General features: G+C 52.0%; 1 protein-coding gene across 2 annotated transcripts; it reads right to left on the reverse strand.

Moving 5' to 3' along the window:
* Positions 1 to 3,693: 3,693 nt before the first annotated feature.
* Positions 3,694 to 25,210, reverse strand: VAMP7 (vesicle associated membrane protein 7). 2 transcript variants are annotated; one of them, XM_075106340.1, is made up of 8 exons: positions 25,062 to 25,210; positions 17,904 to 18,062; positions 14,642 to 14,699; positions 12,857 to 12,994; positions 7,978 to 8,068; positions 7,295 to 7,362; positions 4,793 to 4,885; positions 3,694 to 3,984 (listed from the first exon to the last, which is right to left on the reverse strand). In XM_075106340.1, exons 2-8 carry the CDS (start codon positions 18,047 to 18,049, stop codon positions 3,916 to 3,918), a joined length of 663 nt encoding a protein of 220 aa, XP_074962441.1. In that variant the 5' UTR covers positions 18,050 to 18,062; positions 25,062 to 25,210; the 3' UTR covers positions 3,694 to 3,915. The 2 variants fall into 2 exon arrangements, with proteins under 2 accessions (XP_074962441.1, XP_074962443.1); XM_075106342.1 differs by lacking the exon at positions 25,062 to 25,210 and adding an exon at positions 23,653 to 23,910.
* Positions 25,211 to 25,213: the final 3 nt, after the last annotated feature.

A 25,213-nucleotide genomic window follows, 5' to 3' on the forward strand; every position in this document is an offset into this window, starting at 1 on the left:
TTGTGCAGTACTAGTCACACACTAGGAGCTTTGAGACCAAGGCTGGGTTTGTCACCCCTTGAGCTGCACCTGTAAGCTTGTAACTGAAAAGCAGCAAGGGTTTCTTTCTCGTAGTCCATTAGAGTGAGCAAACGTGTACCCCTGTTTTACTATACACTCTGAAGGCGGAGCTGAGCACCATTTTCCTGAAGTTGGAATAACCCTCTCCTACTTCCGAGCAGCTCCACAGATCTCCCAGCCAGCAAAGAAGGAAGGTCCTTGTTCAGAGCACCGCTACAGTCACAAGAGGCAGATAAGGCAGCCCCGGGGCTGCTGCTCCTTCCCTGCATGCAAACACCTCCCTTCCTCAGGTGGAAGGGTCAGAGATGACTTTTTACACAAATAGGCTTCTCTCCCCCCCTGATAAAGCTCTGCAGGTTTCCAGCACTGTCCTGTCAGGGCCTTTCCTTTAGGGCGAAGGTTCTTGTCTAATAATTCTGCCTGGTAGAAGAGCTGGAACCTGGTCACGTGGAACTCATTTACCTTCCCAGTGCACGGAAGGATGAAAGACCAGCAACGCTTCAGTCCGCTCTCTCTAGTGTGCGAGTCCTCCTTTGCCTTTGCCGTGGTCTGCATTCCAAAGGTAAGCGCATGCCTGCGTTCTCCAGGCAGTGTGTTTCTCTACAGCCTCCTAAGTTGAGACAGTTGCTGCTATTTAGTGGATACTTCACAGATATTTAATGCTCAGTAAAGAAAAAAAGCTTTCTGGAAAAGTAAAATGTTTAAATAGTTTAAGGTTCTAGTCAAAGCTTATCAGGGACGTGGTATCATTTCTGTGAAGAACTGCAGAATGGATGCCCACAGAGATACAGGTTTGGACACCCATTTCCAGACAGAGCAGAGGCTGAAGAGAGGAGTAAGCAAGAAGGTTAACCAGGGCATTTCATGTGTCAGTCTGACGCTGACAAGCACTTGGAGGTGGCCGTCCCACTTCAGGAGAGGGCCACAGGAACATCAGCACAAAACCCAGCTCTGTAATAACTGCCACACTAATGAGGTGTTAATTTAAGTTTAGTCCTTTAATTTCTCTCAGCTGTTCTCACACCAAGTGATCATCTTTCAGATTTTTATAGTTGTATCGTCCTGAGCCCTAGCAGACACCATCAGAATGCAGCTTTGCCTCTAACCAAGATAACAATCAACTGAACTCAAAGCTTCTGCAAGTTTAAGAGGAAATCCGACTCCCTCACACTGATGCACGAGCCTCCTTCCAAAACCTAACGCTACCTCAGCATTTCGTGTTCCTGAGGGAGATGAAAGGCTACAACGTTTTTACAGAGGCTCCGTGGACGATGGCGAATCAGTCTGTGCACTAAACTCTTCTAGCAAAGGCGGGTCCTCCCCAGCCATGACGAGATAAGAGGAAAGGCCTCCCTTGCTAAGGATTTCCCTCAAGACCGTGGGGGTTTGTATCCCAGAAAAGCGCCTTAAAAGTTTTCACACAGACTTCCACGTAACTTCCAAGTAACACCACCGCGCCGCTGCCTGTGTCGCTCTTCCTCCAGCATCCTCTCCACCCACGAGTGCTCCAAGCAAGTGGGCACCGCGTCCCCCAGCGAGTCCCAGGCTCCGAATTCACAACCAGGAGGAGCAGAGAGTCATTCCCCCACCAGAAATAAGCCCCTGTCAAGTCACAACAGGCTCTGGCACCTGCATCGAAACTGAGCCAAATCCCTGCACAGCCGAGAGGTTCTGCGCAGCCGGCGTGGAAGCTACTTCACAGCAGGACTGCTACGGGCAACTGCCCCAAGCCGCCGGGCGGGGGGACACCAAGCGCCGCAGCGTCACACGCAGCACACGCTGGTTTCACGGAGCGCGTCCTACCACTGGCCTACACCTAGTGCCAGACCCACCTCTCACAAAACTAAAGAACTCCGCTTTCTGTACAGTGATTTTATTTAAATCAAGGTAATTTTTGTTTTTACACTAATGCCTCAGTGCATCCTTTAAAAGGAAAGGAAGTCTTTTCTTTAAAAATATTTGTACATAAAGATGACAAATCGTAGGAATGAACACGGTAACATCAACAATCCCTAAAACATGCACAGTCGTACACCAAGCGGTGGGTGGCTGTAAGAGCAGGAGGTAGGAGGAAGGAAACCTTTCTCTGAGCTTTACATTCAATTAACTCGAGTAGCAACCGCTGCCAGTGACCGCAGCGCTGCTCAGAACCACCGACGCTTTCGGGGTATCAAGATCTGATCACCCTTAGTTAAATTTCAGCCTAGTAGAAAACAAATCCAAATAAGCACAGAAGTTTTATAGGCTAACTCCTTATCTGGCACCTGCTGGGAAGCTCCAAGGCCAGCGTAACACCCCAAGAAAAGCCAGTGAAGGCCTGTGGCAAGCTGGCGCTGCCGGGCACAGGGAGCCCCGGCACCAACCAAGCGCTTGAGTTTGGCCACCAAATTAAGCCTCCCCCTCCCATACCTCGGCAGCTTCCACCCGCCGTTAGGAGCCACTTCCCTGGGCCAAAACGGTGCCGCTTCCTTTGTGGGCCACGTGATGCCTTTGTGAAGTTTCAGTTGTTTCTATTCTCTTGGAAACGAGCCTGTAAGATACAGGAGAAGCCCCTCACCCCAGGCAACAGCAGCCGCGGCTCCAGCAGCCGGGAGCGGCCTGACGGTGCCCATGTCCGGCTGGGACAGAAACGCAGCATTCACAGCTTCCAGCAGCAGGGCAAGCGCTCCCTGTCCTCTGACAGCAGCACATCGTCAGCGTACCTCATCCTACGTTTGGTTATTAGCCTCGGGTTTGGTTCAGTTTTCGTTTCAGAGGAGTACATGCTACTACGTCCTCTGAAAGAGCCTTTCGTCTTCAGGCCATAGAGAAAGTAAACATCCATCAACTCCGACCTTCCGTCCCTTCTCTGTCCCTGGTTTTTAGCGCACACCCTCGGCGTAGAAGCACGAGCAGCAGATACCTGACACCTCGTCAAGCCAGATCAACAGATTGGCCCCCAGTTTCACCTTAGCAAGTGATACCATTAGTATTCATTTTAGTCCACCCTCAAAAGAAGAACAGGAGAAATAACATGAGAAAGCAGATACATTACTGCAACCTTAACTATATGCAACTGTCTCCTTTACTGTATTGATTTAGCCACAAATTAAGGGGGGGGAGATGAGGAAGAAGTGAGGATGAAGAGGCAGCCATCTCCAGACGCTGAGGTGACTCAACACCCTCTCCTACCACCTGCAGAAAGACCTCCAGGAAAAGGGAGATTTCATACAGAAGCAGCACCTACATCTTACAGTGCATAAAGCCCCAGCCCAAAAGCCACTCCTTCCGTTCCTACCAGTATTACACTTGCAACCTCTACGTGTTGAAACACTGCAGAGCGACCTGAGGTCAGACATGCGGGGAGAGGCACCTGGATCTCCTGTAGTGGTAGAAAGTGGAAATTCACCTGCGCCCATCTTGTCCCTCCCCTGTTCCCTTGGCTCAGCCCACCCGGAACGAGCCTCCAGCGCCATCCCCACAGCGGGACAGTCGCTCGCAGGACTGGCCTCCACTTGCACGCTCACAGGAAAGTGCAAAGCTACACGGACACAGGGGCGAGCATGCACGAAACCCTCCAGGGTTGGACATACCGCCCACCCAGCTGAGAAGGCTGCAGCTGGGACAGAAAAGGAAACAAACAAAAAAAAAATATCCCTTCAAGTAATTTAAAACAGCCCGTTCTCGAGGTTACAGCTGCACAGAAGCAGTGACCAGCTGGGCCTGTTTGGGGTGATAAGGCAAAAAGTCTGAAGTCCTGGAGGGATGGAAGAATGAGAAGGTGTCAGTAGTGAAAGATTAAGAGTTATTCTGTAGGTTGCTTCTTCACACTCCTGTGATTCTCATCTCCAAATGACCAGCACCAGCTGCCTCCTGTTACTTCTGCACACAGCTTGGCCACGCGAGCCCACCGCAGGCAGCCGAGAGAATGATATAGATGATAACCTGGAGAGAGAACACAGCCACTTCAGTACAGAATCAGACCTGCATCATTCTGTCAACGGCTGCCTTGGCCTGGCAATCAAAGCACACACCTGGAAACCCCAGCCTATCACACCCGCAAATAACATGTCAAATGCCCGCAGGACGTCGTGCCAGGGGCTCTTCCTCCACGCCCTTGCAGCAACGTGGGGATGAGAGCCACCCTCCGGCAAAACACGGACGAGGGTTCAGTGGTGACAAAGTACTTGGCACATCTGACCTGCAGTTACACTCCAGCAGCCTCACATTAGCACTGTTTGCTCTTCCCATGGTATGAATTTTGTGAATTCATGGTGTGAGTTTGGGGCTGTCCTGTGCAGGGACAGGGGTTGGACTCGATGGTCCTTGTGGGTCCCTTCCAGCTCAGGGCATTCTGTGATTATCACGGGCCGGAGGTACACCATCGCATCCAAAAAAGCTACTGCGAAGTTAAGTAACGAGATACCGACAGGACTAAGAGGCCTAAAAAGCTATTACAGATAGAGTAGCCTTAGCTTCTAATGGAGCTGGCAACGCAGCTGCTGTGGGAGGCACTTAGAAGCTAGACGGCGCTGTCTGGAAGGCTTTTCCTATTGCCTTGACAAGAAAAGCTGCCTGGCACACTGCTCCTCTCTCCGCACCTTGCACAAGACCATGAAAACGCTTGTTTTACAGTTAAGACTCTTGAGGCAGAGCTGAGTACATGCAGGTCTTAAGACAGTAATACGCTATTAGAGTTTTCCTGTAGTTAAGCCTGACTTAAGAGCTGAAGGTTATCGTGTTCCATACTTACAATTGATACAATGATGATGACGATGGTAAGCTTGAGGTTCTTCATACACATGGCTCTAGCAAGGTTCCTGCTGGTAGTTTTGAAAGTGACTGACTACAAGAGAAAGTAAAACAACTAATGAGTTCCTGTACCTGCTGCACAGGCAGCTGCGCCCCAAGAAGCCAGATAAAGAGGCTCTTCCCAGCTACCGCCTCCCTAATAACCCAAACCGCCGCAGTTACTGCCTCCAGAGCCATTTAACTCCTGCAGTTACCTGCCCACAAAACCGAGCAGGCATCAAGAGAAAACCCTCCCGCACTACCTCAGGGGCGAGATAAAGGGTAAGTCCAGAACCAGCTCAGGGTTGTGCCTTCCCAGGCTCAGCTCGGGAGGATTAAACACAGAACACCACTAGGTCTGTAGGATTAGCCTACCTCAGAGCACTTCTGGTTGGGTTCTTGTTTGGCTTCCAACCTTTTGGGAACTGAAATGCTCTAAAATATTTATGGAACTACCGATCTGATCACCAACATATTACACATGACATTATTACTGTAAATACACCTGCTGAAATGAGGCAACCCATGTTGCTACTCTTGACAGCAGTTCCACAGGGGCTAGACAAGTCCTTCAGTGCTAGAACTTTCCTCCAGGATTTGGGCTTGCTGCGTTTTACGGAACGCTTGTGGTCGCCCTGCCCCAAGTCTCCTCTCGGCATCCTGCAACGCCACCCATTCAAAGCAGGCTTTGGTCACCGAACGACCTCAGACACCCAGCGGGCTGTACTAGTGCCACTACTCCCACCCGCTTTCCCTCAACGGCTCATGCAAGGACAGGCCTGGAGGGACAGGCTGCAGCACCCACAACGAGCCAACTCAGCAGCACGCTCTGCTGGTGATTTTCAGGTCTTCCCCGCAAACCCCCCCTCCAGATTTTTCAGATAAGGCTACACCAGGCAGAACCGCACCCCCACGAGCTGCAACTCTGACTTAAAGCCGACCCCCACAAGCTGCGACTCTGACTTAACGCCGACCCCCGTGCTCAGCCACCCTCTGAGCTCCAGGAGCGCCTCTTGCTCGGCTGTGCAGTTTCTACACGTGGAAGCAGACTGCTGCATCCCAGCACGCCTCGCCTCAGCCCAGACTAGTTCTCCGGAGGACAGGGCTACTCCCACCACCAGCTTCCTCAGGCCTCCCTCCCCAAAGCGGGCCCTTGCCGCTGTTGCTAAGAGGGTTCTAACACGTTTGGTTTATGGACGATATTCTGGTGGTCAAGGCTCACACGGGAGTGATAAAACAGCCACCCTGAAGTTTGAGAACTTCAGCCCGGGCTCTCCTAGGACGCTCACCGTTGGGCTGCAAGACAATCACTAGAGGCACAGCCCGTTCCTTCATTTTCTGCATGGTTTCCAAAAACCAACACTCCCTGGGAGAGCCCGTACATGAATTCAGCCTAATCACGTTCCAGCCCAGCTGCAGCATCACCTGAGGTTAGACCACCTCTTGCCACCACCGGAGGAAGCACTAAGGTTTAAGCACCCGACAGCTGGAGGACAGCATTCCCTACTGGCTGAGCTCCAGGCATCTCCACTAGCTCTCTAAAGCAGGAATGCTTTTTGCCAGCTTAGTGACGCCTGGACCTCCACAAGCCCCGTACGGGAGATAGTGGCGCTCTCCTGGGCCGCGGGTTGCCTTCTGAGGGTCAGGTGCCAAAGGAATTGGGCACCACACCAGGGCTCTGCAGCGGGGGACACTGAGCCAGGTCTAGGCATTCCCAGAGCAGAGACAAGAAAGCTTCCAGAGCGTCCCACTTTACTAGATAACATCGCGCTTTGAATTTTTGTTTCTTGCAGTCTTTTCTCACATAGAAACACCCCATGAAGGTCCAGAGTCTTTTACAGGTTATTTAGGCGGAACAACTCAGCTTTTTTTATTAAAATGCACTACACTTTCCCTGTTGGTAAACTAGAACAACTCTACAGATTAACAATTTTCCAGTTTACCTGCACCAAGCTGACTGCAGACCAGGCTGGAGGAGAGGTTTTAATTATGATCTTTAGCTTTCCTATCGCCCCAGATAAAGAGCGGGTGCAAGAGTTGAGGACATGAAACACCACCGCTTGTGCTGGCAGCGTGTCAGCCCGCGCACTGGTTGTAGCGAACAGGAGGAAGCTGAAGCTGGCTCCTTATCAGGATGGGGAGTGGCGCTGCCGCTGTGTAACAGCCACCCACAAATCCCACCGGCAGGATACAGAACAGATGCACGGGACACCTTTGCTCTCCTAAAGGAGCTGCAAGGCTGGGATGCAGCTTGGGGAACAGCAGACAGGACCTGGGCCTGACGCAGGGAAGGAGCAGACAGGACCTGGGCCTGACGCAGGGAAGGATCCCCTGTAGATCTAGATGCTTCAGGGTCTGCTTAAAAGCAGCTCTAGATGCTGGTCTTCACCTCTGCTGCTCCCTGATGAGCCCAACTGATGCAGTAACACTATTTCCCCATTTCTAAGTTCTTCCCCAGACTTACCGAATCCACAAGATTCTCTGTTTTATCGATCAGCAACTCCAGCTTCTCCCCTCTTTGGGCCACAAGGTCTGGAGAAAGAGATAAAAATCCAGATCTGTTGGTAGAATCCCAGTGCAAAAAGCTGCTTCCGATACCCGCACCCAACTGCAAGCTCTTGGCAGCAGCTTATCAGACACCAAGTAGTTCTCAGCCCTTCAGGGACTCCCAGGCAACAGCACTTAAGGAACAGTCTCGCATCACACAGGCTACGTTTGGGACTGACCTGACTCAGTTTTGGTCAACTCCAGATCTAACCTTCTACTGGTTAGTGGCCAGACTTGTCAAAACCCAAAACAGAGTCTGACACAAAAGCCCCAAACATAAGCTACCGAGGAGCATTTCCCTCCCGGCAGCTGCAGGAAAGCCACAGCGACGAGCAGACCAAGCCCAGAGCACGCTTTGCCCCACCACAAGCCGTGCAAGCTCATCTCAAACAGGACTCCTCACGCCCACGCACCGCCCTCGGCCAGGCTCCACGCAAGGAACAGCTTGCGAACTCGGAGCTCCCCCAGCCCCTTCTTCAGGGGTTCCTCCTCCCAAGAGAGGCTGCCCCCCCACCAGCTTCGCTCTCCTCCTCTCCCTGCGGGACTGCCAGCCCGGCCCAGAGGAACGCCGCACGCGTGGCACTGAGGGAAGCCAGATACCTATGTTTCGAACCATGATTCCTTTAAGTTCATCGATTTGAGCTTGCGTCTCTGCCACCTGGTCAGTGCCCTTGCTCTCCGAGTGGTATTTCTGTAACAAACGAATAGTCAGTGAAAGCAGAGACCCTCCACATTGCACTGCAGTTCCTTAAGGCAAAAAAAAAGGAAACTCTCAGTCACTACAGAACAGCACAGACATAAATGTGAGTCTTCAAATTACCCGAGACATCTATAAGCGGGCAGTAGACCAAAATCTGACGTTCTCAGCCACTTACGGATCACAGACGCCCATCCGCTCCTGCGCCGCAGGAGCCGCACGGCAGCCAGGTGCCTCCGGCTTCCAGAGTCCCCAGAAATAACAGCCCCCTTTCAAAGTCTAAATAACTGGCAGCAAGGAAGGGAAGATAAGGCAAGAACCTGCGAGAGATGGTTCACTAAACGCCCGGGCTTCCATCAGCGTTCCTGCTCCCGCACTTCATTTCTGAGCTATTTAGGAAGGCAACACACCTTCATGACCTTCTCTGCTTATCTCTGGAACACTGCAATTTCACAAGCGAGACAGCATCCAGCCGCCTCTGTAGGTGAGCATCAGAGGGAGCTCCCACAAAGACAAGGAGGGCCTGTGAGCTGGAAGCCCCACGCCGGGAGGTGCTGAGGACGGCCAGGTCTTGCCTAACTGCTCTTCCTGGAGAGAGGATTCAAGCAGGCAGGAGCCAGACTGCTGCGTCCTAGACCCACCCCGGAGGATTTCACACTCCACCTCCAAGCCACAGGCCGACAGCTTTGCCGATATCGAAGCCCTCAGGTGCGTTACAGCGAGTGGGAGAGGCACGCACGATACCCCGGTGCCGTGCTCCGCGGCCATACGGAGCAAGCTCACCTGCTACCTTCTCAGATACCCACAGAAGCACGCTCCGTTCTGCAGCCTTGCAGAGGAAAAACACGTGACACGACGTAACCTGTGCACGTTATCCCTCACCCTTAATTCTCTTCCCTTCAGAGGTGACAGGGACTTCACTGTTCCTCAGGTTTTGGGATCACAAGCGAACCTTCGGTGACTGCACAGCGCAGGCTGGTAGGCGAGAGAGGCACCAGCCAACGTCCCCAGGGTAAAAGGAGTCTCGTGGTGCTTGCAGAATCAAAGGAGGGAAATTGAGGTGAAGCCAGCATTGGATTACTGAGTTCTGCTACTCCGGGATTGATTTTAAGTCACCGCTCTCACCACAGGCCCTTTGCAGTCCAGCTCTGCGAGCCGCAGCTGCCGTTACCCCACTCCCTGTAAGTGACCCTCACCCAGGGAAACAGGTCTCTAGAGCACAACTCAGAGAAACGGTTGTTCTCTAAGCTGGCAGCCGTGGCACTCACACCTGAGGCCTTCCCAAGGCATCCCTACTTCAGTAAGGGACCACCTAAGGAGGCTGACAGCAGAGGCCAGGACTAGATCGCGACTGCTTTACTTCCTGACCACACATGCGGCTACTTAAACCCCAATTTTCTTCTGAATAAGCATTTGATTTGCATCTATTTCTGATAACGAGGGAAGCGAGAGCCTCTAACACTAACAGCGTTGACATACTCAGGTCACAGTTAATGCACTGAGGCGACACCTCCTCTGACCCTTCTCCTCAGAGGTTGGTTTTTTAGGAGACTGTGCAGAACTGGCATGCCGTCAAAACTGGTCACTGGTTTTACTGGAAGCGCAGCCTCTCTTTTCAGTGTTATCGGTGGGCTACACCTGAGCTGTAGCATGATCTCTGAACTGCCAGATAATCTCCTCATCCATCCTCAGCCTCTCACTAGACAAACTCCTTAAGTTACAGAAGTCACCCAGGTAGCAGCCCTGCTCTGGCGCTACGTGTAGTGCCTGATCTCTCACCTCAGCAAGTTTTAGAGCCGTTTGAGGGAAGAGCTTGTCGTCATCGCTGACTTCTATTAGTTGATGCCCGGGTTTCTATCAATATGCAAAAGCTAAGCTAGGCAGCTCCTCTCGTGCTTTAGAGAAACGGAAAGGCTGGGATTTTGAGAGGAATATCACCACCAGGGCTCTGAAGACCGCCTGGCTCTTCCGATAAGGCAATTCATTAAGCTTAGCCCAGCCATGAATAGCTCACAATTTGATGAGTCATCACTTCATATAGTTTCAGTCTCTACATATCAAAGCTTGGCAGAGAAGAAAAACTCAGTCCTATCACACATAGGAAGTTAATCTCATTTTTCATGCGCAATGCACTGGGTCCTTTTGGGTCCTTATTATTCATTGCTTTCGATCTGCTGCATAAGCCAAAGAACAGTTTCTGCACTGAACTCTGTGCATCTCGACACGCTCCAAACCACCTCCGCTAGTCACTGAGGGCATCAGCACGAACGGCTCCTTTCAAACGCCAACACAAACTTCAGGCAGCAACAGCGCAAGCGCAAGCCCTCACTTCGCCTTCGCCCGCCTCAGAGCCCTGGCTTCACCCCGCACCTCAGCACGCTACTATTGCTGCTGGGGAGCGTTACAAAGCTCGCCCGGTTTCTACACTGAGAGGCAAGGGCTGCGCTCATGGGTCACCAGCAAAGGCCTCCTGCGCCTGTAACATCACCTAACCTGGCGCTTTCAGTAGGGGAGCAGGAAAAAAGCCAAGCCCTTCACGGAGAACAGCAGCAGCGCCGACACACTCGCAGCCAGAGCGGAGCAAATCGAGAGCTGTGGGTACAGCACCGGTTGCAGCTGCCCCAGGTACAGACTGGGTACAAGCTCTGAAAGCCAATATTCCAAGGACACCTTATCTTTAATTCAAGGGACGTCTCTAAAAAAAACAACCCCAAACCAACACTGCTCAGGTTATGAAGTTGTCTGTAGTCAGTTAAGGAGTTAAGATTCAGAACACTTTCCTTATAGACTGTACAGCCTGAGGTTCTGTGCACTAAGGTTATTGACCATATGAGTCACAGGGCAGTTAGTTATTCCTCCTCTATTTTCCATCTGACTTCTTTCAATTTGACATTACATCTAGCAACAGAGCTGTACTTTCCACGGTCCTGTTTTCTCTGCAGGTGCTGCAAGCGTACCACTGCAGGTCAAACATCAGGGAGATGTGCAAACTGCACCATTTCCCTACATTAACAGCCTGTTATTTTTAGAGCAGCCCATTCCCACACCTAGAGCAACTGCTCCCTGCTTTTTCTCCTCCTCTCCCCCACAAAACGCCCCCCTCTGAAGCAGGGCGGGGGGTGTTTGCAGGCCCAGGTTACACATCAAGTCAGCACTGCATTAAGAAAAAGTGCTCTGTGAAACGCATCTCATTTTATAGAGGGCTGGACGGAAACGCACACACTGCCGTGCACTCAAGTACTTCGGAAGCTCTACCCCTACGCTGCCGGGAGTGAAATACATAAAGCAACGCAACTACTTCAAACCTCTGCTGTCTGGCAGCCGTGGGCTTTGCCACACCTCAAATTCAACGGAGGGCAAGCAAAGCGCTTCTGTGAAAGCGGGACGGTGGCGTCAAGGCTGCGTCCGATTCCTGTGCTGAGCAAAATCAGCCCGTAACTCCTCTGCGCTTCAGGAGGGAAGCGGAGTCCAGCCCAACCTCTCCCTTCAGGAGTCCAAGAACAGACCCAGAGTAGCTAGAGACTAGAGAGAGAGACTAGAGAAACAGACTAGAATCTTCTCAAACCTGGAAATGTCTTAAAAAGGCGGTTGACAGTGTTTTGTACGTGCCCTAACAACAACACTCTGAGCTCGGCTTTAGTTGAGCTGCCAGCAGGGCCAGCACACGGAACACGTATGGATGGCGGTGCCACCCAGTGCCAGCGGCTGACAGCAACGAGCGACGCTGCCAGTGGCAAAGCTCGGGCAGATGGCTCCCTTCTCACAGCGAGGAGAGGGGTGCCCCAACAGCCCCCCCCCGGACACCAGCCTGCGCCAGGAGCCGGCGACCACTGGGGCAGTGGGCAAGGAGATGCCTCAGGCCGCAGGCAGCCCCCCGACGGCAGCCGTCCTCGCTGCAGCTGAGCTCGCAGCGCCGCACCGAGGCTCGCACGTGCTGTTCGGTGCCTGCACAGACCCCGCTCACACGGGCTTTATCTTCCTTCCAGACCAGATCACACTGGTGGAGCAAAGGCTACAGTGCCCAGACTCAGAATCCAGCATCGTCCTAAACACCACTGCAGCCTCAGCTGAGAAGTGCAAACTGAGGGCAAAATAGATATTCCCCTCACTTCTGCAATACCCTCACACTTTTAATGTGGGGGCTTGAAGGGTCCAAGGCAGACCTCAGCTCAGAGAATGTGGGACCTTTCACAAGTCGTTTATCCTACTCTTTAACCTCCTAGCAATCTCGGAGCCTCTGTGCAAGCCAGCTGGAGAATCCAGCACTCGACTGTAACCCCGGCCCAGTTCTTTCCCCCCAAAAGGGACGCAGTGCTGTAAGGAAAGGCGCTGTCACACTCCAGCAGCGTGCCACTGAGTTACCCTGAAGCAAGGAGGAGAGAAGCGAGAGGCAGTTAGGGATTACTACTCAAGTTCTAGAGTTTAGTTTAACAGAAATGAAGTAACATGCATTTGTCTTGCTCTTCGTGACAGCGACATCAGCTTGCCCTGGGCAGTCAACTGGAACTAGGTCTGACATTTCAAATGTTACCATTAAGATCTAATCTCCAGTGCCGCTACCTGGTACCAACAGTTAATGCATCACTCTTAACCCCAACCCGCTTTCACCACCAACATAGTGAAGCAACCCAGCCGCCGGGTAAGCGTGGGGAGAACAGCCAACTCCCCGGCTTTATACCCCGACTCGGCACGGTGCTTCAGTTCCGAGTGAGAAAATACAAGGAGAATTTCTGGGGAGAAGTTTGGCTTCCTAGGGAAACCCCATTTAGCAACAAATCTCACCAGCTGCGCCGCTAAGACACTCGAGAACTCGCTGTTCATTGCGTAGGGAAGGGCTGTCTGTGCTCTTGAGCCATAGGTGGTCTGAAACCTCTTCTTGATCTCGTTCAGGAAGTTGAAGGCTCTGGATCGTTCAAAGTCCTGGAAGGAAGAGAGCAGACCACGTCCAGAGCTGTGTCAATCAGGACTAATGCAGTTTACAGAGCACGTAGCCAGCTGTAGAGAAACTGCGATCATCAGTTCTTACCAGGCAACGCCGCATGTAACACTATGGGCTTTGGTTATCCTGGGGTTTGAACAGCAGCCAGATTTCAGTCTCAGCTTCCCAGACACTGGCTGCACCAGACTTTACTGGGGTATCCACAGTTCTAATTCTGTGCCTGGTACCTTTTTCCAGTGAGGGAGAAGTTTTTGCTTCAACACTTCGAGAACCGAGGAGTATTATGCATATTTCACTGACAATTAAAGGCTAGCCTCTCCACCTAGATTCTACTGCGCTGGGGCTGCCAAGAGAGAAACTAGGCAAAACCAAAAACTTAAGCTCAAAACTAACTATTCACGTGCATTTGAGTTCCAGGCTTAAACTTCAGAGCTGTGACTGATGTGAATGAGAACACAAACAGTAGCTCCAATAGGGAAAAAGGCACCTCAGATTAGCACCTACTATCATCTTTCTTTGATATCCTGTATCGGGTTTGCGTGGCAAGGGTTTGGTAGCCGGGGGCTACGGGGGTGGCTTCTGTGAGAAGCTGCCAGAAGCTCCCCCACGTCCGATGGAGCCAACGCCAGCCGGCTCCAAGACGGACCCGCCGCTGGCCAAGGCCGAGCCCATCAGCGATGGTGGCTGCGCCTCTGGGGTAACGCGTTTAAGAAGTGGAGGAAAAAAAATCTGTGCAACTGCAGCTGGAGAGAGGAGTGAGGACATGCGAGAGAAGAGCCCTGCAGACACCAAGGGCAGGGAAGGAGGGGGAGAAGGTGCTCCAGGCACCCGAGTGGAGATTCCCCTGCAGCCCCTGGTGAAGGCCATGGTGAGGCAGGCTGTGCCCCTGCAGCCCATGGAGGATAGGGGTGGAGCAGAGATCCACCTGCAGCCCGTGGGGACCCCACAGAGCAGACGGATGCCCCCAAAGGAGGCTGTGAGCCCGTGGGAAGCCTGTGCTGGAGCAGGCTCCTCCCAGGAGAGAGGAGCCCACGCTGGGGCAGGGTCCTGGCAGGACCTGTGACCCCGTGGGGGACCCACACTGGCGCAGTCTGTTCCCGAAGGGCTGCAGTCGGGGAAGGGACCCACGGTGGAGCAGTTCGTGGAGGCCTGTCTCCCGTGGGAGGGACCCCACACTGGAGCAGGGGAAGGGTGTGAGGAGCCCTCCCCTGAGGAGGAAGGAGCAGCAGAGACGGCGTGTGATGAGCTGACCACAACCCCCACTCCACATCCCCCTGCACTGCTCGGGGGGAGGAGGTGGAGAAAAATCAGGAGTGAAGTTAAGCCTGGGAAGAAGGGAGGGGTTGGGGGAAGGTGTTTTAATTTCTCATTATCCTACTCCAATCTGACTGGTAATAAATTAATTTCCCCAAACTGACTCTGGTAACTGCCCAGTGATCTCTCCCTGTCCTTATCTTGACCCACCAGCCTTTCGTTATACTTTCTCTCCCCTGCCCAGCTGAGGAAGGGGGGGGGGATGGAGCAGCTTTGGGGAGCACCTGGCATCCAGCCAGCACCAACCCACCACACAGACAGATACAAAAAAAGCCAAAACCTGTCTGTGCAATAGCTGTAACCAAAATACTTACATCATCTGTGATGCAGAGGTATATAATCCTGTCTTGGCAGATGTAATGAAATAGGTAACTGCAGAAAAGAAAAAAGGAAAAAAAAGAGGTCATTTGGAGCTGCCACAGGACTAATCTTCTAGAAGACACTACTGCCTGCCGGGCCTTCAAGGGCTGGAGAAGTAGAAGAGCAAATTCCAGGTACTCTACAGGAAATCACAGAGATGCCTCCATGCCCCAGCCATCTTGGTCAAGGCAAGCATCTCCATTCCTCCAAGCTACAGTGAATGAGAAACCGCCTACGTGTTAGAGAATCGCTGCCCTCGCGTACTTCGCAGCAGTAACTCCGTGGAACACGGAGCTGCCAAACGGCTTCAGTTCCACATTCCGCCAGACACTTGCTTGTAAATGCAAAACCCTGCCGGGATACTGGGGTAAGATTTGTGTCTGATCCTCATCGATGTACGTACAAGCATCCCTGCACTAGTTCACGTGCGACAAGAGCTGCAGTTGATCAGAGTGACCAGAAAGACAATACTTCAGTGAACCGCGCTGGTAGCGACCTGCTTCTTTAGCCTTGTGTGTGGCCACTGGGTTGTGCTGCCTTAGGTTTTCATTGCAAAGGCAAAGAGGCAAAAGTAACCACAGCAGAAAATGAATTAGAACAATAATCAGGCTAAACAGGCTTGAACCATGTGGCGAGGTTAACTATTCATGTAAAGACGCCTTCGGTGGTGCTGAGCGAACACAGATGTTAGTTAATGCAACCCTCAGTATCCTGAAAAACAGCACAAACCAGTTCAAAGCAATATTCTCCTATCAAAATTAAAACAAGCTGTTATTTTAGGCCCACCAGGAAAAAAAAGTCCTTAGTTCAAACACAACTAAACCCAAACAAGGGCTATTCAGAGCATTTAGCTCAGCTCACTGGCTTTAGCTGTTGCTTTTTTATCACGTTGCCCCCTCGCCACATTTGATGCTCCAGTAGGTGATGCATTCTTCCGATGAGTACGGCAGGACAAAATAGTAAGAGTTCCAAAAATGCCACACGAATCCTTTCCCCCCCCCCTAATTAAAAACCCTGTGGATCCTTTCACTTTGACATTTGTGTACGCCCAAAACTTTCCCAGTAAGCACGTGGACCCTCTTGCAAACTCCAGAATAAAAGCAAGATCGTGCATGTGCTGCACAGCAGTCGCCTGGTGCAGCTCTAAGGGTGCAGCTCAGCAGCTTTCAAACTCAGGTTTGGTATTATATAAATAAGATGACAATGAAATAAGCTTTAGGGGTGGGTTAGAAGTACAGTAGTTTACTGCCCGGAAGATCTGGTCTCATTAAAAAAAAGCCCCTGCATATCTGCAGCCATTGCCTCTCCTTCCTGGAAGGACAGAGGTACAGCTTGTCTGGTACGACTTTGTAGGCTCTGCAGTGACTCGTAGAAGAATCTCAACAGCAGAGACAGAACATCCTCGAGAAATCCTGACGCTAGAGGGCTGCTTTTCCTCGGCGATTATATAAAAGACAGAAGTTCTTACAAACAAAAAGAACTCATTAAATGAGTTTAAGAAGTTCAAACAAAGTTAGAGAAACTCAAGTTTTTTTCCTCTTTCAGAAGAGGAGAAGCGATCCTAGACAGACAGATAACAGGGCTCTTTTCCAGCCTACAGGCTGGAACCCTGCAAGGCAGGAGGATCCCTGAAACCCTACAGACAGGAAGAGCGACAACTCCTTGCACTCAACTGAGCTTCACAGCTTTCACATTCTGCCCAGTTATCACGGTCAAGGAAAAAAGAGAGGCTGTTCTGTATCTCTGCAAACCCAAAACCTTGCTTTCTGACAGCAGGAAGAAGCTGCCAGCTCCAAGCACGTGTCTATGAAAATGCCCAATCCCCCCAAAGAGAGGGCTAGGAACTCTCCCTTCCCCTTTCCTAGAGGGAAGGCAGGCTTGGCAGATTCTGACCGAAGATGTGGTTGTCCAAATCACAGAAAACAAGGCAATCTAAGACTTGTCAGAAGAGACCAACTTCAGCAGAGGCGACACCCTGATGCCAAGTTCAGCGCCCGGAGCTGCAGAACACCACCTGTGCGTTTTAACAGCACAATGCAAAGCAGAACAACCACAGACTGCAGTGATCTTCTGCCACATTTGTTAAAGCCTCGTGAAAGGAAAGTCAGTAACGAGCAAAAGATTCTGCACTTCACAGCGTGCTTTGCAAGTGTAGATGTGTTAGTTACCTCGGTGCTCCCCGGCAAAGAGCAAACCAATCTCCACCACAATTCAAGCTTCCATCCATAAAAATGCTCTACGGCACTCCTAAAACTCAGCTTTGTAGTTGGTTGAACAGCACTCAAGGCACAGTTAAAGAAAATAACTGTACCCTTAAAATTACAGTAGGAAAACAAAAAAGAGATTCAGCATCCGAAGTACTTCAGATGCCAGGGCAGGCAGCTCGCTCACACCGCTCTCCCCCAGGGACTTTAGTGCTTCCGAGCCAGGGAAAGGTGTGGGCAGACTGCCCCAATCCTCACCTTTTGAATCCTCAGGCAGCCAAAACAGCTTTAAAGCAACAGCTGGGGCAATACCGAGACTCCAGCCACACTGCCCATTCCAAAGACAGAGCCGAGGTGGGCTCCACGCTTCTAAATTTCCTTTCTCCACAGTTCTTCCTTTGGTTTGCACACCAGCACACTGACTTACCTACTTTACACGTGCAAGAAGTCAGCATAGTCTCAGGCAATGTCACATCTAATCCCTCCGTTCTACCAACGCCGACCAAGGGCTGTTCAGAGATCTATACAAGCCTGGCAAAAACCCTTCCGACCCACAGACCAGACTTGTGGTAGCTCAGGATGGCACTACAACATCCGTCAGCATGCCTTAAAGCAACCAGGACCCACAAGTGATCTAAGAAGGGAGACCTATTTACCTAAAGCCATGCTCAAGCCTCAGAAAAGCCAGCAAAAGTCTTCAACAAGCCCAACCCCAAAGACTCCAACAACTTACTACCCACAGCTGAGCATCCTCCAACTCTGGAGTTATATAAAATTAGAAAACTTAATTTCATATCTGCTGCCTTGGTACTTATTGCTGAGGCTAAATTCAAACCCTGGCTATGCTGCAAAGTTCTGGAGGGGGGCGGGAAACGTAGCTATTGAGCTGGCCGCACATTCAGCGAGCAAACCAAGGCACCCAAATCTGCGTTTGGCCACGCTCCGTTTGCTCCTGCCCTGGCACATGTTCACTAGTCCCTCCTCCCATCCCCAGGAGCGAAGCATTACTCACTTCCCATGTGAATAGGTCAGTTTGTTGTTTTCAGATGGTATCTTCGCTAGGATCTGCTCTGTCACCTCCAGGAAGTTTCCTCCGCACCAGGCATGTTTGGCAAGGATGGTTGTGCCCCTCGCCACGACAGCGAACAGGATAGCCATGACTTCACGCTACCTGGAAATAAAAACACTGCAAGAATTAGACTCGCGTTCTCTGGCCGAGAAAGCATCAATCTTCACAGTATTCCCTCAGTGGAACGGGAGGGAGGCATCAGGTTGTTCAATACTTCGACAGGATACCATTATCAGAAAGCTGCTCTCATTTCCCCTTTTAGGTTCTGTTCAGAACAACACCAAGGCTACAATAACCTCTAGAAGGTTTTTCTTATTGCAACTACACGGCGTCCTACAGTCAGTGATCCCATCATGAATTTTGCCTACCTTGTTTCCACCTAGATTTCTAGCTATTAATACTTCTCTTTTTGCTCTTAAACCCTTAAGTTTTTTCTTGCTCGTTATTGACAAAAGTGCCTGCGGCCAGCAAGCTCCAGTTCAGAAAGGAAGTAACTGTCTTGCAGCTCTGTCAACAACAGCTCATTATACAGGCCTAGCCCACCATCCCTAACACATGACTGCTCGGGGGTGAGGCCTTGGCTTTGATCGCTATCAAACTGAAGCAGAAAACCCGCCACTTGCTTAGAGTCACACCACACACATCTCCTGTTCATGGTCTAGAGACGCTCACTGAGCGTACGCTGTCCCAAGGCTTCTGTGAAAGCGCGTAACCTGCGCGTCTCAAAGCCACTCGGCACATTCACCAGCTGATTACCCTCAGCACCGCGCCATTTCTACACGCCAACGTTCTTGCATCCATATCCAACTGGACAGGTTACAGTGTGCATGTGTTTGAGGGCCAGACTTCTGTGAAGTCTCCAGAGCTGGGAAAACACGCCTGCTGTCATATAAAGGGACACACTTAATCAGCTCAAGTATCATCACATTAATCTACCGACAGACCCAAGATTTAACATGTGAAACCACGTGTCAGATCACAGCTGTGACATCTGCTCGGCTGATCCAGCACATCCATACGCCTCTTTTCTGCTTAGGAAAGACTTAAGAAGGCTTTTGACCCTGCAAAACCCAAAAATCTTATTTTCCACTTTGCATTCTGGCTGGAAAGATCACACGCCTATTTCAATGCAGCCAAGTAGCTCGGAGGCCTCTCGAGAAATAGGTACAACAGCAGAGAAGCAGCGGTTTAGCTTCAGGATCCGAAGGCCACAGGCAGGAGGACTGAACACAGGCTACACCCAGCCAGACTTCCCACCCCTCCGGCGCCGGCTGCAGGGACCCATCGATCTCTTCTGTAGCGGGGGTCAGTCCTGCCGAGCGCTGTGCAGACAGAGCTGCCCCGAAGTGGTGCACAAACAGCCACGGCAACAGCGGAAGAGGTGGCAGAGGAATGCAGAGCTGTTAACAAGGCTGTGAAGTGGAGATACAATCACTGCCCCACCGCATCGGCCCTCACTCTGTCAGTCTGAGCTTGACAGATTCAGGCGTGGCCAGCAACGATCTGGTACTCCCCGAAACCTCCCACAGGTCTAAGTGCTCAACATTGGAGGGGAAAGAGAATAAGCTCGTGGATTTATTCAGAGAACAGACTCCACGGCTAAGCTACAGCCACGTGGGAGCGCCGAGCCGTTCAGAGCCGGCGCTGCCGAAGGGGACGAGCTTGACAAGGGGCCACAGCAAGCAAGGTGGGAGCAGGACAGGAAGGCGTCTCCAAGGACGCTGCTTCGGAGCGGAGCAGCCAGCCAAGCGCACTCTAGAGAAAACCTGAGCCTTAACAGCGCCAGGAAAGGGGAAGGGAGAACCCACCAGACAAAGCCTCACACCATGCAGACCCAAGTGCCCAGATAAGCTGTTCTCCTTCACTCCTCCCGATTAGTAACGCAACAAAAGGGCATCAATAACTGAAGGGGGGAGGAAACAGCAGAGCACTAGGCAGCAGCTCCCCTGAACAGATCTGCTACTTTCGCTTCCTCCTGGCCTAAAGCTGGCACTCCTCCGACCCACGTCCATGCCCCTGCACTTCTACCAAGGGCACGGGTGAAGCCCCTTGTGCTGCTTTGCTGCTTTACTCTGAGAGCAAGACCTGTTTTCGGAACAGCGGCAGCTTGTTGTGTTTACCTGCTGCTTTTTGCGATGACAGCTTCCCTTGTCCTCGCTCACCGCATCCAAGCATTCACCCACCACTCCCACCTAGACACCAACCTCATCGGGACACAGCTCAGGGATTTCAACAGGATTTACATCCAGCTGACACGCTTGCACAAAACCCCTTAGGAATAAGGAAGGTGAGGAGTGCCCACGCTGGCGGACCCCCTTTCGCTACTGGTAAAGGAACTGGGGTTTGCAAACAGTCGTTCCCCTGCCTTGTCCGCCCTCCCCTCCAGACTGAAGCAAGCAAGCTCCAGCTCATTCAAAAACATCGGCGTGAAGAGGTAACAAACATCTAGGTTTGTTTTTGTTTCCTCCCACAGTCACAGGCACTCTGGCTTGCAGCTCACAACTGCCCTCTAACATCAAGCCCGTCAGCATTACAGATATAAAAGAATTTGGGTGTGTTTTTCTAAGAGGAGATGGTCTTTAAACATAAGGACAGGTGGTGCTTATTGTGGTCAATTAAACAATGCCAATGTCCACGTGAAGATGACTGTGGAAGTCACAGAACATGCAACAACAAGCATAACAGTTTTTCGCCTTTCACACTTTCTAAGGAAACTCCTCAGCACAAAGATACCCAAGGAGAAAGACCATAAAGCAGAGAAGTCGTGATTACTCACGATCTGTAACACAAAAATGAAAAGAAAGTTCAAGATGAGGTTCCAGCAGAAGAGAGTAGTTCTTCACACAGTGTGTCCTCCAAAGGTCGCTCCCACATGTTATCGCAGAGGAAAGGATTTCACACAGTTCAGAAGATAATTGACAAGTTTATGTAGGAAAAGAATCACTATTAAACAATTATCACCCACGCGGCTGCTCGCTGGAGCCTAACAGTTCATCAGGAGTTTCTTCCCCAGGCACCAGAGCCAGTCCCACCTTCGGGCTGACTCACTATGGCCGTTCATAGCACAGAGAATCACTTACTCCAATGATTATTTGTTTCCAGGGAGAAATACTGTGGAAATAATATCTTCATGCAGCAAAGCAGGTTGCCCGCCAAGTCAGACCCACGGCCCAGCCCCAGCCAAGGTTATGACTCTCACAGTGCTTCAGCTTTAGGGCCGCTCTTCTACAGGAACAAGTCAGAGTCACACAAAAGCCTACAAAGTCTCAGCGCTCCCAGTTAAAGGAGTTTAAAAACCCGCTTCCAAAGCATCCTGTCATCTCCTGCAGCACTTGAACTACCAAGAACGTCACACAACAAGCAGAAAGCCAAGTCATTTGCAAAGCCTCTTCGGAGCATGACCACAGCCTTTTCCTCCCAGCAGCACCGAACCGGCCTGCCAGATCACATCATGCTGAGAGCGTTTTAGAGCCGCCCCGCTGCAGAAAATCCATGCTGCCTCCCAGCAAGCTGTAGCTAGAAGGGCCCACAGACAGGCCAACCTGCGTACACACAAACCGTCTGGGGGTGCTCCAGCCCCGAGCTCTGACATCCCGCCACGGAAGACTTAGTGGCCAGCCTAGCACAGCTTGCCATTTATTTTTTAAGCCAGCCTTAAATTGCTGTGTCAACCACACATTGATTTCATTAGAGCAGGAAAAGTAGTCACAGATTCTAGTGATATTTTGCTGCCTCGGGCCTTAAAAAGCTGCTCTCAGCTCTTGAAAGCACAGTGCTACAGACACGCAAGTCTGAGGGTCACAAAGTGCAGCCTGTGGTGCTCTAAGCCAAGGCTCACCTCCTTCTAGTTAAACACAAGCTGAGTAAGTTACTACTAATCACGAGTCCCGCCTCCACAGGCCTGAAGAGACCAAAAGCTTTAGCCTGATGCTCACAGTGTCCAAATACTCCTATCTTAAATGACATGGCATTGAGCCGAAGCAGGGATTACCCAGAGCTAAAACATAAAGGAATGAGTAACTCCTGGCAACCTTCCCGGAGGAGCCACTACCTCCACCTGAAGGAGCTGGAGCAGAATTGAAGCCAAGCAAATCCCCAGACCCAACACATCCATAGACAAAGATGAAATAGAACTAAACCTTGGATAACTCAAGTTAAATGCTTATCACACTAGAGGCAAGGGCAGCCACACAGCCGATTCTGATTTTGCAAAAAGAAATGATTAACTGCCACGCCACTGTTCCTAGTTTCTCCTGATTAAAGAGACAGCAGCAGCTCGCTCCCATCTGACAAGGCTACAGAGAGAGAACATTTTGCCAGCAAACAGTAATACCTGTGGCCACAAGAAAATCCAACTGTCCAGTCCTCCACAAGTGATCCTCTACAAGCACAGACTCCTCCCCTATCCCACACCTTGGCCTTGACTAACTTAGTCAGAAGATGAAAACGACACAAACTGCATTTTATTCTGTTTTGTACTCACTCAACACCCGACCTTCTTCAGGTGCCGCCAACCCCAGCTTTCCCAGCCACTGAGCAGCGCAACTCAATCTGTGAACAGTTACAACAGCACAACTAACCCAGGAGGGATTTATTACACAACCACATCCCCTCAGATCCACCAAGACACAGTCGCCTGCGATGTTTTGGCCGGCCCAGCAACTGAACCAGAACTGCGTCAGCACGTGGTAGGACACCAGGTCACAGCCAAAAATAAACAAACAGGACTAAGCCTCTGAGCAATCAGGTGACTGGCAGTTATCAAGAGCTCAGTCTCTGCACACTGCAGTCACTCGGCCAACGGGGCCAACACAGAGGAGCAGTTGTAAAAGAGAAAACATCCACGAGCCCCCCCACACCCACTGCAGATGATCAGCAGGCTGCAAGGCAGTGAGCAACTGCCCTCAGAACTAGAAAGCCCACGCGAGCAAAGAGACACCTTAATTCCCTGAGTAGAGCAACTCCAGGTTCAAACTGAGGATTATAAAGTGGTTTAGACAACTTCTACAAGTCTCCATTCTTTCAATACCGGACATTTGCAGAACAGACATTAGCGAGGTGAGAACTCACTGGTACCACAAGGGAGGTGACGCTGGAGGATCCCACCGTGCGACAGCAAGGAAATCAACTCACGGAACTCACCGCCCTCAGCCTCACTTCGCAGGCAACAGCCATGTACTCTGCAGCGACACCTGCCCCCAGCTTCGAGCAGAATGGATTAAATGCAGTAAAACAGATTAACAAGGACCATATTTCCCTCTATAAGCAGGGTCTCACACAGCCCTGGAAAACTCATGTGTTACTGTTGTAATACAAATCTATTAAACTGCTAGTGATCTCTCCTCAGAGGTTACAAGAGAGTCAGGAATTAAATCCATTAAAATCAACCCCTTTGTATAACCTGGGGATCACAACCGTTTTCTATCTAAACTTACAATACTGGATGGCCGGGAGTGACCAAGACCAAACCTTCCTAGAAGAAAACCCAACTTAGAGCTACCAGGCAGGTCTGGCACCGAAAGGCTCCGCATCAGGAGGAAAGGGGGGAAAGGCCGCATTCCTCGCGCACCCAGAAAACACCACGGATCCAACGAGCTCCTTAAGCAGCGCCAGAAGCATTTGGCAACTAACAGAGATGAAGCACAAAGGCGAGTCGAGTATTGCATTTGTATCGCAATGTCTATTTACTCACTGCAAGTCGTGCTGCAAGACGCAGCAGGCTGCTGTCTGCAAGGGCTCTCGTGGTATTCGACAGAAGGGCCCAGAAAACCTGCAGCTTCTTAGAGAACGGCAGAAACGCAGGTTCAGTCTTCAGCGGGCTGTTTAAAACTTCAGGAGGGATGATTTACCGTTTTCAAGGGAGACACAAAATAACTCGTTCATTGCTCTGACTTCACTGAGGATCTAGAATAAACTATGGGACGGCAGATGTAAGAGCTGGGGCAAGGAGCGGGGCCAGAAAACTGGGCCTGCCCTCCATCACCAGCACTGCCCTCACCAGCTCCTCGCCTTGACCAGACGACTCACAGGCTCGGTGCCAACAAGTGACAGGGGACGTTACTGCTTATATTCCCAGAAATCCTCTTTACAGAAACCAAGGGGCATCACGTTACCACTGGCGTTAAACGCCAAACGAGCGTAGGTGATGCAACCCTGCGAGCTGCAAACCGCCTGCCTGCAATAAGATGATGGTTTAAGTACGGTGACTTCAGCAGAAGGTAGCCTAGGCTTCCCTTTAACCCTTCCTTGGCATCTGCAAGCTATTATTCCTTTAAAGGACAGTCCAACATTAAGCCCTGTAGTTTATTTGTTCGCTTTAAGCCTGGGAAACGTGACATTCATGCACCAACTCAACAGTTTAGCCTCCTCCCTGCCCGTGTAGCTTACTTCAGGTACCTCCGCTTCATCGTTACGGGAACAATTGCTAAATAACATTAATCCAGTTTCTCCTCCCTGCCCGTCACCTCTCCTGGAAGGCAACAGAACGCGCTTCAGGAGGGGTAAAGGAAGAGAATACAACAGCGGCTGGGTCAGCAGCTCTCTGGAGACACGTCCACCCTCGACCACGCTTGCTTGCGGGGTCCCCCCGCCCCGGTACCCCACCGCAGGCGTCACTGCGATCGCTCATCGCTGTCCGGCCTTTAAAATCCGCGCCAGCCTTGGCTCCCAGTTACACCAGTAAGGCGCCGCTCGGGGGTTAGCGCAGCGCAGCGGCCACGGCCGTCCTTCCCGGCCGTGTGCTCCCACTGACCCGCTTCCCAGGCTCCCGAACCATCCGCCCCCGGGCCCGCAGCGCCTCCCCGCAGCGCCCGGCACCAGGGGAGGCCCCTGACCGCCGGCGGCGGCCCGGGGAGCGGCCCACCCCCGGGGCCGGGGCCGCCCAGCCAGCCCCCTCCGTCTGCGGGGAGGCGCCGCCGGCGCCCGGCTTCCCCCCCGCTCCCACCGCCGCCATGGCGGGCCCGGCCCGGTCGGTCAGTCAGCCCCGGCCCCGCTGCGGCCTGCCGCCCCCCGGAGAGGGGGACCGGAGACAGCACCGCCCGCTCGAAGGCCAACAAGGCGGCTCCCCCGCAGGGCCCGGCCTCCCTCCGTCCCGCCGCTCACCGGCCGCCGCGGCAGGAGGGAGCGCTCGCAGGGCGCCGCCGCCCGCCGCGCTCCTTCCTCCCCGCACCGGCCCCGCCGCCCCGGTACCGGCCCCGCCGCGACGCGCTTCCGCCGGCGGCCGTAGCGCCGCGCGCTGCCTGCCGGGAGTTGTA

The sequence above is a fragment of the Phalacrocorax aristotelis genome, chromosome 11, assembly GCF_949628215.1.
Source record: "Phalacrocorax aristotelis chromosome 11, bGulAri2.1, whole genome shotgun sequence".
In the NCBI taxonomy this organism is placed as follows: Eukaryota; Metazoa; Chordata; class Aves; order Suliformes; family Phalacrocoracidae; genus Phalacrocorax; species Phalacrocorax aristotelis.

Excerpts from the sequence above, each read along its gene's own strand:
- VAMP7 (XM_075106340.1), bottom strand. The coding sequence starts at position 18,049 with ATGGCTATCCTGTTCGCTGTCGTGGCGAGGGGCACAACCATCCTTGCC. Across the intron at positions 14,700-17,903 it reads CTGACCTATTCACATGGGAA|TTACCTATTTCATTACATCT; the intron begins GTGAGTAATGCT and ends TCTTTTCTGCAG. Across the intron at positions 3,985-4,792 it reads TCATCATCATTGTATCAATT|GTTATCATCTATATCATTCT; the intron begins GTAAGTATGGAA and ends TTCTCTCTCCAG.